Source organism: Lipophrys pholis, assembly GCF_963383615.2.
Source record: "Lipophrys pholis genome assembly, chromosome: 3".
Classification (NCBI taxonomy): domain Eukaryota; kingdom Metazoa; phylum Chordata; class Actinopteri; order Blenniiformes; family Blenniidae; genus Lipophrys; species Lipophrys pholis.
This window is the reverse complement of record NC_137627.1, coordinates 18,090,492-18,103,161: the sequence shown is the minus strand read 5'-3', so window position 1 is coordinate 18,103,161 and position 12,670 is coordinate 18,090,492. Positions and strand designations below refer to the sequence as shown.

At 42.4% G+C, this 12,670-nt stretch overlaps 1 protein-coding gene across 3 annotated transcripts in view; it reads left to right on the top strand.

The window, feature by feature from the left end:
* The window catches only part of arap1 (ArfGAP with RhoGAP domain, ankyrin repeat and PH domain 1), a 50,602-nt gene extending 38,483 nt beyond the window's left edge, over positions 1–12,119 (top strand). The window contains exons 27-34 of one of the 3 annotated variants that reach the window (XM_080459507.1): positions 642–755; positions 840–985; positions 1,071–1,153; positions 1,926–1,985; positions 5,257–5,320; positions 6,251–6,409; positions 8,082–8,119; positions 10,109–12,119. In XM_080459507.1, coding sequence (XP_080315633.1) covers positions 642–755; positions 840–985; positions 1,071–1,153; positions 1,926–1,985; positions 5,257–5,320; positions 6,251–6,409; positions 8,082–8,102 — 647 coding nt within the window. In that variant the 3' untranslated portion in view covers positions 8,103–8,119; positions 10,109–12,119. The remainder of the gene's footprint in view (positions 1–641; positions 756–839; positions 986–1,070; positions 1,154–1,925; positions 1,986–5,256; positions 5,321–6,250; positions 6,410–8,081; positions 8,120–10,108) is intronic. The other 2 variants (XM_080459508.1, XM_080459506.1) reach the window with 2 other exon arrangements.
* The last annotated feature ends 551 nt before the right edge of the window (positions 12,120–12,670 follow it).

Genomic DNA, 12,670 nt, shown 5'->3' with positions numbered 1-12,670 from the left:
AAAACCACAAAGCCTGTGAAGTGCTCTCTGCTCAGCCTGAACTATCCAAAGGGACAAATTCCAGAGGCGAAAAGCCCATCTCAGCAATGTGGCTGTGTGCTGCGGTTTGTTTTCAGCCTGGTATGTGGGCCATCTGGTTCCCTACCAGGAAGCCTGTAGGTGGCTTATCAAATGCCAGTAACACTCAGCTGATTTGGCTGATTTCCTTTGACTCGCCAGAAAAGCCACCTGCTGATGAGACAGGGACTTGGAGGACTGCTACTGAGAGATGGAAGGAAATTAGAGAGAGTCTGAGTGACAGGAAGAGCTGGAGGGATTTCTGTCATTCAGGTGATGACTTAGAGACGACTATTCTGGCTATTTTTGAGTTCGGAACGTAGACGTGAAGCGCAAAAACTTTCCAAGGGTGTAGAATGACATTATTATGAAGCGAGTCTGCTTTTCTGTTAAAATAGGAATATATGAATAAAACCGTTTTGTGTTTTCCAAAAACACTGCCAATCATGACGTCAAGTCTGACGGTGAAACTTCAGCTCATGAGTTCTCCCTTCCCTATCTTCTCTATCATGTGGAGAAATAATCTGAAGATTTGTCAGACTTTGGCACATTGCTGACAAATTTTTTGCACATTTGGTCCCCAGAGCGCCCGCTGCACTATCAGGAGCGAGTCCTTCCCATCCTTCACTCCTTCGGCACCGACTCCCACCTGCTCATTAAGAAGCACATCGCTATGGAGTCAATGCTTCTCTACCTGGGTAAACACAAACATACAAAGACTTTTATTCCATTCTACCCATTGCTTTCCCACATACTTCTAAATCTCTCACTCTGATCCACAGCAAGTAAAGTAGACGTATCTAAACACGGGATGATGAAATTCCGAGAGGAGCGAAGCATCCTAGGTTTGGGCCTGTCGTCCGGAAGTTTCCACGACCGATACTTCATCCTCAATTTCACCTCGCTCAGAATGTACAAGGAAGTTCGAGTAAGGCAGAAATGGAGATAGAAATCTGGAGTCATCGTGTTATTTGATCGACTCATTAAGAATTTTGTTTTTTCCTGTTTGTCAGAGTAACCGACCAGAACGTGAATGGCCAGTGAAAAGCTTAAGAGTTTATCTCGGTATTAAAAGGAAAGTCAGACCTCCATCATGGTGAGTTGAGCGCTGAGTCTTCCTCACAGTACCAGGTGACTCCTCCTAATGTCGGGAACTCTGAAACATCCAGTAAGACGGGGCTCGATAGGGATCAGTGTTACGCTTCAGTGGGTGCAAATGAATGAAACAATGAAGTTTCTATATATTTACCCCATAGAGTCCCTAAACAATCCATGTCTTTATGTCTGTGGAGACTTGTTGGGAGTTGATAATTTTTTATTCATAGAAACTAGTTTTACTGCCTTTTGCAAGCTTAAAACGTCATTGGCTTTACAGTCGTACAACACCTTTGTGTTACAACTGCACAGCAAAATACAAGTTAAGATCAGCTTGTTCTGAATATTATGCTAGAGGGAATGGCATATTTGCATGAAACAGGCTCCAGTCTAAATATATTGAGAGAATTAATCTGTAAACTCTTGCAAAATATATGTGTTTTTAATTGACTTTTCCATTCAAATGCCATTAATTTGAGCCAGCTTGGCCAAAGCCCAGGAGCACACTACCTGATTTATCATTTTGAAATTGTGTGTGGGTTAAAACCCAGTTTTGTAATCCTTTTTAATCTTCCCCATACTCATTTAAAGGGATAATGAATACCTAAAGTAATTTATTTTCTAATTTTAGGTACCAAGGTGTTTGCCTTCTCTGGGGAAAAAAAAACCAAACAAAAAAACTGAACAGAGTGGCCACTAGGGGGCAGCCTAACCTTTAGTATTGTAACTCCTAGGACTGCTGCAGAAGTAACTTAATTTTCTTTTGCTTTTAGCTGGGGACTGACAGTTGTACAGGAGAGCAAGAAACAAGAGAAGCCAGAGAGACAACAGTGGTAAGTTGACGTCCAACGCACCAACTTTTTATTCACAACACATGCGTTTCAGTGCAGAGCTTCTCCAGCTCAGAATAGACCTGTTTGTTTTTTTTGTCACTGCTATCTATCTATTTTATTGCTCATCTTAAGACATGTTTAGTGCAGTATGAATCTTTTTATGCTTCCCAACTACATAAAAATCACATATACTCTCCTTGACGCTTCTTTCGTACTGATTTCTATCTTATAAAGGGACGAGTTCATCCCAGGGGACAGATACGTAATTCAATACGAAGATAAAAATGGGAGTTTCCATCCATCCATCTTTCATACTGCTTTAGCAAAATAATACGGGTACTGGGGCTGTTCAAGGCTTACAAGAACTATGGATACTTGACTCGTTGAGTGTAGAAGTAGGCACATTCAATTAAAACCTTTTTTTTATGAATACAGTAACTGTAGTTTAAATGATCAGCTTCACACAAATAAATAAACTAAATAAACACTCAACAAAACCTCAAACTTTTACTTTGTACTCTACTAAAACATGCACTTGGAACAATTCCTTCATATTGTTAAAAGTGTGGAAAAAACACTGAAACTTGCAAAAATGATGATTAATTAAGAGAATTTCATCAATCAACACCTTTAGTTTGTATTTGTGATCGTGCCACTGTGAGCTCTTTTAATGGTGACATATCATCCACATTTTCCAAAACTGTCAGAGATTTTATATCAAAAATGGCACAACCATGAGTAATTTGTCATTTTCATTAAATATTGACCGAGCTCCTCACAACGTGTGTTGGACTTTTCCTGTATTAGACTGGAGAGGAAAGTACAACACAATTCATGTTGTTGTCATACACAGAAAACATAAAATACTCCAACACAGACACACATATTTTATATTTCTTCTGCAGCATGAATCTTTCTCATTTCTAGCTGAAGGTGACATTATCCTAGTGGCAGCATGATCATGTCGACAACACACATGTGAGGAAGCTGGCAACTCCTCTGCAGGCTTAGAAAGCAGGCCAGATCCCTGCATGAGAGTTTGGAGACGGAGCCGTATGAAAGGTCGGCTCCACCCGGGGGGGGGGGAGAAAAACACTCGAGCACACCTCTGAGCGCTGCTCAGCTCTAATCCAGGTCTGTTCATGTATACATCCACGTGCGTTCACCCCACGTGAGCTTGCGTTCATGTTACACTGGGCTCGGCGTTGTCAACAGCAGTGGACGTACTCGCAGCTGTAATGGGCGCGCTCCTCCCGTCACGCTGTAGGCAGTATCATCTCCCGGTTACGCTCCACCGTCATGTCCCTCACAGCAACACAACATGTCAGGAAGACACACAGAAGGGCCGTGGATGTTTGAGAAAGATAAAGAAGGAAGGTGAGGCAGTGGTGCAGAGTGCAGAAAACATAGACTTCACGGCAACATGAAATAAAAATGTAGGAAAACGTGTGACTGAGCTGAATTTCTCTTCACCAGCTTTGCCTTACCCTCCTGCATTCAACATCACTTAATCACTTTTCTATCCCAGTATTGCTTCTATCCACTCAAAAGTCCCAATGCATTAATTTTCCCTTTTCTGCAGTGCTACTTTATCAGACAGTTTTTTTTTTTTTTTTTGCAGTAAGTGCACTTAAGCTTATAGGGACACTGATGAATTTTCTGAATATTATGTAAATTTCATACTGTGGCTTTGGAAATCCATAATGATAAACGAGCAGCATTCATTCTTCTGCTGCTGATAATGTTGTAGATCAGCAGGCATTTAATTACAAGTCAAAATGAATAAGTCAAATGTATTGTAGGAGATAGCAAAAGTGTAGGTAAGCATGCTGAAGAGGAGTGACTGCCGTCTTTTGAATCGCAGCAAGTGCTAATGAGCTCTGTTAGGCTTAATGACGCAAACAAGGGGGGCTGAGGAGCTGCATGTGTGTGTGTGTGCTTTATTTCTCTCTGTATGGAGTCTGAAAACTGGGTTTATACTATATTCCCCCTGTAAACACCCAATATGTGAGACTCCACACCTTGTTCTATGTTTCTTTCTCCCCCAAAAGTTCATTTTAATTTTAGATTAAGGCCAGAGACACAGTTAGAGAAGACGTTTGTCGAATTCATGTCTGTGTTCTACACTGAGTGGCTTCAGTTCCAGTCCGTCTTTGGTTGGTGGTTTCAGCGATCCATTATTATTTAGAGTACACAACTGAAGCATTCCTTCTGCTGCTTTTACAAAATGTTGCGGGGCAAATTTGTATATTGCGTCACTAAACATGCTAAAGCAGCGCATCACGAAGTTGTCTTGGCGGTAATAGTGTGACTGTTGATTTGATTCGCTCCGCATATTATCCAAGGTTACATTTAACTACAATAATACAAGGTTGTGTAGGGGGCTGGGGAATGTGTTACATCAATGGATTTGCCTGCACTGGTGCCTGTGCTTGGGTTTCATTTTCTGGGGTTCACACAGACATCTTAGTTCACACTTATGCAGTCGGACACCATCGATCTCTGTGCACACACACACAAGAGGTAAAAGTCTGGGTTAATATGAGTGAGAGTGGAGGATAGGGTTTGGTTGTGATTGCAAGGGTCAGTGTATTAATGATGGCATCGTAACAGAGACTACGCCCCACAAACTCCAAAGCACCACACCGTGGCTCTGTTTATGTCTTTGGTATACGGTGAACACTTTCTTTTTCTTTTCTCTTTGTATCATTGTCTTGTTGTGTCTCAGTGGAGAGCCGCTGATATGATTGTTGTAACCTAAATCTGGGCTCATAACCATAATGATTGCATAAATAAAGCTTGTTTATGCAGCACTGCAGCATGCCTGATGACTCGGAGGGCTACGTGATGGCAACCCAAGTGGCATTACAAAAAAAATACACGCACACCCAGCAAACTCCACAAAGACACAAAGTCACATTTCCCTCGGACACGCGCGGCGAACGCTGAAGGTCTTAATCTGCGTTTCTGTTTGGAGAGAGTTTAAATCAGGAATCCCACTGTGTTTACGCCAGTGGCTTCACTACAAGGCACCATGGGAGAGAGACGACGTCAATTTCAGTTAATATCTTCGACTTCGTCTTTCTTTTCTTCTTTTTTCCTTTTTTCTTTACCCCCCCCCCCCCCCCCCCCCCAAACTTTCCCTCGGTCCAAAAAAAGCCTCCCTGACATCTTGTCCCCCAAAATCTCACGCGCACACACACAAACAAGCCCTTCTGATTTTATCGCGCTGTCTGCCTCAATTCATCATGCTGTGTTTGTTTCTTCACAGGTATCTCTGCTGTGACACTCAGGCAGAGATGAGGGAGTGGTATGCAACTTTTCTCAGTATCCAGGTGTGATTTTTTTTAATTTTCCCTCCCTCTTTTCACACACAAATCAACACGACACACCGCTTTCTCCTTGGAGCGAGGAGGTAGTTTTGGCAAAAGTTACCATAGAGTTGCAGCTGGAAATTTGCAGTGATCTAAAATTTAAAAAGCATAATTGAAAACCACTATCGCAACATGGAAATAGACATAGAAAAAACATAGAGAACTTAAGCAAGACTTTTTTTTTTTTTTTTTTTTATTTAATTTTTTTTTTTTATAACAGCCAGATGACTCCCCCCCCCCCCCCACCCCCACAATATGATTGATTGTCTTGAAGGAAACATAAAAAGCCGTGTGACAGCACCGGTGCTTTTCCAGGAGGAATTTGCACAAAGCAGCTTGAACGCTCAGAAAAAGATGCTGCAAGCAGCAGTTTTTCCTGAGGTGGCTGCAGCGCTCCTCTCAGAGAACAATTGAAAAGAACATGTTCAGAAAGAAGTATCAATTAAACATGGAACCCCCCCCCCCAGGCCTCCCACATCCAAAGTGTGCGAGGAGGAGCCCCCTAACACAGCTTTAACCAAACTACACCTCCTCAAATCTCACAACATGCTCTCATGTCAAGTAGTTATATTAATTGAATGATGATGTTTTGCTCTTTTTCTTTTTTTTTTATCAATATGACAGTATTATTAGAGGGTACTGTAATTCATAGACAATACAAAGCATAACTCATTTTGTGTTGTTTGATTTTAATATAAAACATCTGTTGCACTTTTGGTTTTGCACGAATTCTTATTTTATCATGTTAATTCATCTTAATTCCACTTGTGCTAAAAGCAGCGTAACATTGTGCGTCTGTTAATTGTTGTAGCGCTTCCCTGCATGTTAGCATCGTGTTGTAAGGTCTCCTCTCTCTGCCTCCGTCTCCCCCCCCTTCTGTCCACGTTAAAGTACGACGGCGACGTGTGGCCTCAGGACGGACTCCAGCAGACACGCGCCAGCCGTGTGCTGCCGGACGCGCGTCACGGTAACGTGTCACTGATACCTCTGCGTGGCAGTGAGAATGAGATGCGGAACAGCGTAGCAGCTTTCAGCCAAGACCCGCTTGCTGTGAGTCCATGCACCAATCACTGGGACAAATCTGGTACAAACCCGGCAGCTCGGTCCAAAGCGGGCTGCCTAATGGGAGACATTCATGCTGAACAGGTGGTCCACACCCTCAACCTCCATCCCCCCCCCCCCCCGAGAGCAGCAGAACAAATCTGCTTACATCCTTTACCAGTTGTGCAGTCGCAACTTCTGAGGACAGATTTCTTGTCCGTGTTTCACACGAGATGCATGAGATCAGAGGCTCGGCATCAAAGGACTGACTTATGTTTCCTTTACATTATCCCTTCAAAAGAAGGACAGGAGTTGAGGGTTGCATCTGTACAGGATCGATAGTCTCTGCTACATGATTTATCTTTGATTCAGCCTTCGCAGCAGAGTCTGGGTTCTTAAACTTGACCAAAAATAGACAATGGGAGCTTCTTTTTTTTTTTTTTTTTCCCTTCTTCTTCTTGTGTGTGTCTGTTAGTCGGCCTGGATTCCAACACAACAGAATAAATGAGTAATTTGTGTCTGGGCCTAAAAATATTTGAGAATCCAGACGATGTGAGGAGGAGGAGGAGGAGACGGCAGCAGTTCAGATTCTCGGCGTTTTGACTTGAGATGAAAAGAGAAAACCAAAGCATTACATGAGTTTTTCTGGGGAAGTTCTGTCAAACTGAGCTCTGAAAATCAGCAGCGAAACAAAGAATGATGCGTGTGACGTGAACTGGCGCCTGCAGGCAGGCTGTGGTTAACGCTGTGTTTCACAGCACCGCTGCCACATCGACTCCTGGAGTCACACGCTCGGCGCGAATTTGACAAACTTCACCACGGAGGTGTTTGTTGGACTGCATTTCAAGTACACAGATATAAAATACAACTGTTCACCAGCGTCAATATCGCCCCCCCTGTTTCATCTGTTCTTCTGTTTCCATAAAATGTTTTAGCACAGCCGTCCAAAACGCTTCTCTTCTCTGGGTTTTAGTGCCACAAACCCAAAGTGAGTGCGAGTGTCCGCGATGTGACGATGATGCTGCCGTCATCTCCTCCTGCTGTTTCCTAGTCATCAAACACCGCTCATTAGTTTGCTGCAGACTATGACGACACGTAACAACTCAACTCAATCGGCTGTAACTTCCACGGGCGACAGCATGAACTCAGGGTTGCAGTGTTGTTGCCCTCCAGTTATTTTCTATTGATTCTCATCAGTTCGGTTTATCGACTTGGATTTTCTTTGGTTTTGTTATTTTTCTTGGGGGGAGTGTGATTGCTTTGGTGATGGGGCAGCAGCAGCAGCAGCAGCAACAGAGGAGTGAGTGTGTGTGTGTAGGTGTGTGTGCATGTAGAAGAGAGGGTCACAGCATGTTGATGAGTGTAGTTTTCAGTGTGGAGTGACAGAGTGAAGAGTGTGTGTCTCTTTGTATGACGCTCACGTGAAAACCTGATCTTATATGTGTGTGAAGCTCATAAGAGTTGACGGCTCCTCTTCATATGAATTCAGTAAGTCGGTAACATACGTGTGTGTATATGTATATGTATATAAAATGTGTCCTACCTCCTCAGATTTTATTCATCACGATCCACCTCTGTTACTCTTTTACCTCGGTCTTCCACTCCTTCACTGTTCATAGCCCATTTTCTCTACATGTTCCTGTTAATGACCATAAACTCTCAAAATTGCTTTATCTTTCAGCTCTTTAGAGATGTTCGGTAGTGGTTGCAGCACACGAGGTGAGATCATTTTCTATACTCAGCTTTATAGTTTATAACAGAAGCTATTGATGTGCCGGTCGTCGATCTCAGTGAACAATGTGAATTAAAGTAAATCCACCCAATTATTTTCTTTTTATGTTAAGTATGGGTGTTTTTTTTCTCTCTTTAAGTCTTTATAAACTATGTGATGAATTTGTTGATAACTTGAGGTGGATCCGAAGTGTCATGTTTACATATATGTTCATTTTCCGATTCAAGTTATTTTAGGTAATGTAAAGTAACGTACACACCCGCAGTCTAGCACTTTGACCTTCGGCTGAAATACCAGCTTCAGAGTGTCTCATGGAACAAACTGTGAGCTTCCTCGACTCTTTTTGCCGTTTCCCTCCAGATGTGAAACTTTGTATTCAGTCCAAAAAGTTCCATTTTGGTTGCTTCTGACTAGAGAATGTAGTTTTTGATGGATTGAGGGTCCTCCAGGTGTTTTTTGTCAAACTTGAAGTGGGCTATCACTTTTTTTTTCTTCCACTGCCGCCTGGCATGTCTACCAAAAAGGAATAATTTGTGGCCTGCTGGCTGGATGGCTAACCTTCTTAAAGGGTCTCATATCACCACAAGGCTATGCTTGAGCTTTGTCCCAATGGCCCTCTGGTTCCTGCTCACTACCCTGGTTAAAGCTCTTCTTTCGGTAACTGAAAATGTGCCATTCTCCGGATCTGTTCCTCGACACAATCCCACGTCTGAGGTCTGCCGGTCCTTCTTTAGACTCGGTGACATGTAACATACTCTCACATGCACCGGCAGACATCTCACGTAATAGAAGTGGGCGATGAAAAGCACCTCAACTCTCATTTCGATGTCACATTAAAAGGTGTGCTCATCTTTGTAGGTATGATATGTATTATTTGCATTAATCTTTATCATTTTGGACTGGATTATTCATTTTCTTGTTTCTTAAATGTCAAAAATGCTGTAAATGTTGCCCAAAGTGTTTCCAGCAGCGTGAAAAGTAGAAAGAAACCACATAAATGATTTGACTTTTGCAGAAGTTTAGCTAAAACAAAAAAAAGTCTCTGTAAATCATCTAAATAAACTGAACATAAACTGAACATAAACATATTTCCCTTTGGAAAACATGCCACTTGTAAGATGCACACATTTCTGGGACGAGCAGTGGAGCAGTATGTATTAGAAAATTGACAAATCTCCTCTGCCAATGCAAAGAATCCTTTCTTTGCTGTTGACTCTTGTTTTCTGTTATTTGGTCGATTGGATGATTGAAGTCTGAAAGAAACAAGACATAGTGACAATTCATTTAGCACACTGGAGCCTCGGTCGCCTGCGGAAGAACCATCAACAGCCTGACACCTCTTCATGGTCGTCCTTATCCTGCTCACAAACTGCTGGGCGGTGTCGATCGCTTTCCAAAGAGCCGCACGCCCAGCGATGGAGACGCTGCCGTAAAACATCAAACTTTAGGATAGTGTTACTTTTCAAGTGATCGTGTGTAAGGGAAGATGGTTTTGACCTCGCTGACACGTTTGAACTGCATCGTCATGTGACGTGTCGTGTTATACATCAGGATTAATCTAATTAATCAATCATCGGAGTACTTTGTTTCATATATTTGATCTCTGAGAATTGGCAGATCTCAGGGAGGAAAGTTCCAGCATTATCTCTCACTTGAAGCCGAGTTTCAGCTTTGTAACTTGACCAGGCTGCATGTTGGTGCTTATCTGTTCTCTTGACCGCAGCTTATTGAGTCCACACCTCCTGAACAGCCTCATACAGTATGTGGTTGCCATGACGCCGACACCGTCTCGGTCTGAATGAAAACCTCCAGCCTGTCCTCTCCTGGGATTTTTAAAATGCAGCGAAAGTGAATTTATGTTGAATGACAAAACCACTCAGTCGGTCGAAACGGAATGAGAGTCGAACAAGTCAGGCAATAAGTATGCAACTGCTTGAATGTTTGTCTTCTTTCTTTTTTCTTTTCTTTTTTTAAAGGTTGGACAGTCGGTTTCGCCTGGTCAGATGGCCTCTGAACAATCCTGTGACTGCAAAGACCAGAGCGGTGGACACGGCGGCAAGAAGTAGAATCTGGTCAACCACCTTCCCTTGAACTGGATCAGGATCACATGTAAAATACACTGGTGTCTGTGCAAAGAAAGATTTCACAGAACAAGCAGGGGGAATGTCTGGCATTAAAATAAAAGAGACACTTTGACTTTTCACTTCGGACCACAATCATCCCGAGGAGTTCCAGCAAGTCCACTGAGCTTCCCTCTCCCATAGACTCCGAAGGAAAACTTTCTTCCTCTTTGGTAATTTTTCTCGACTTCTGAATCTGAGGCGAAGCCAGGCACGGTTGCCGACTCCTAAGGAAGTTCTCTCTTTTGTAGAAAACAAGACATTTTATGTGCAAAACAGTTTTTTTTGGATCTCACTCTCTGTACTATAGTTCAACCAATCACCGGGATGCTTGTACAGTTTTAAGTTCGGTAATTACTATTGTGAGCAACGTTGATGTCCTGGGACTCCGCGACCTGATTTTGTCCAGAGTTTGTCCCACATGGACGACGAGGCTGCAACTGAAAAACGACAGATGAAGGAACGGTTTGCATTGCTCAGCAGGACATTTTCCGGTACCGTCGAACGCAGCAGTGCACGGAGCAGCATATTCCAGCTTTGTGACCTTTTGTCTGGTTATGTGCACCTGTGTGAATGTATGTCAGTATGGATGACTCTTATCTTGTGTTAAATAGTGGCTGTGGGCAAGTGAAGGAAGGAAGAGGAGCCTGGTGCAGGAAGAAAACAAACATTATTTGTCTTTTCTTGACGCTGACCGAAGGAACATCACACATTGAGTGCTTAAATACATGACAAAATATGAGAGTATTAGATTTATTAGTCTAATTCTGAATCAGTTGAACTCGAATATTTAAAAAAAAAAAAAAAAAAGATATGGGTCACATTTCAAATGGGTTATCCTCAAGCTTGAACTTTATCAACATTGTCAACATGTCTTCATAAGCTCTGTTTTGAAGCCCTGGTTGACATGACGATGATGTGTTTGGCACCGCCGTTGGCCGCCAGCAGTATTTACAAAGGTTTTTTTTTTTATTATTATTATTATAAAAGGCACTTTGGAAAGAACCAATGTCCTTTATTCCTTATCCATCACTTCTTTGCAATTTCTAGTTTTGGCTGCATACATCATCTCCACCCAAGAGAATAACAAATGTGTAGTTGGAGTTCATCCACCCGGGACCAAACTCTCTCAAAGCTTCACGTGTGACCGTCCTAACAGCCCCAACCAGACCACCCTCTCGACCTCGTTTCCTTTCAACGTAAAGATTTATTTATTTAGACCACAAACAATGCCATATGCAGGACTGCAGAATTCTCCAGCTTTGCCTCACAGGGTGGAGGTATCCTGAGTTTTGGCTGCTTTGACCTCTTTTGCACCTGAGAAGAACCAGTTGGTATTCCGTACGTATTAACTGCCTTCCAACCTTGGCAAGGCGGAGTGATGAAAACACACCGGGTAGAAAGCGTTCACTTTTGTTTTATCGCTTCACAACATATAGTAGATACTTGAGAAAGTGTTTTTTTAATCTTTTTTTTTTTTTTAACGTTTTCATATTTTAGGTTCCAACATTAAACAGAATTAATTAAGAGTTAAACTTTTCACTTTTGAGTTCCACATTTTGGGGCCTCTGTTAGAACTCGGCTCCAACTTTGATCGCATTTTACTGTCATGTAATTGGTTTGGATACGCTTGTTGAAAAGTATTTACCCATTCATTTTTCTTTTTACCTCTAAAATTCACTGTTTGTAAGACAAAGAACAAATGTCTAGCGGAGGTTGTTGGATACTTTTTATAGTCGGTGTGTATATGCTTCGTCTTTGCCATATTTCTTTTTCTATCCTGTAACTCGGCATCTTACAGATTTGTTTTTTTTTTGGTTTAGTTTTTTTTGCATTTCTCAAACTCTAATAAACAAGTTCAGCTAGGGGTGTTTGTTTATTCATAAACATGCATGACATCAAAGAGTTTCTCTTATTCTGTGTTTCCAAAAGGTTGAAGGCCTCCAGCTCTGCTTTGTGCTTGTTCATTTTTTTTTTCTTCTTCTTTACCTTCATTAGATAAAACTATAAACACACAATTTGCCCCGCAGAGCAGCTATGCATCGCTTTACATACGCACATATGCAGTAAAGACGAGTATATAGGGACGGAGACTTTTGCAGGGCCTGCGGGTTTTCATGATCACGTCATCTCTCAGCAATAAAGTGGGAGCCCGTGGAGGTGCTTCGAGGAAAAATGTCAGCGGCGTTGTGCACATATGTGTGGGTGGGGTACAGTGATCATGGGCGCAACCCTCGGGAAGTTTTCTGTGAGTGCATGTGTGTGTGAGTCATGGTGGTCCACCAGCTCTCCATTCATTCTTTTAAGCAGAAGTGACACATCAGGGTCACTCTGTACCTCCAGACACACACCGGAGAGTCCTACGAGGGACTTGCACGCAGGAGATCTTCGCGAAACCATCCACGGACACACACAGGA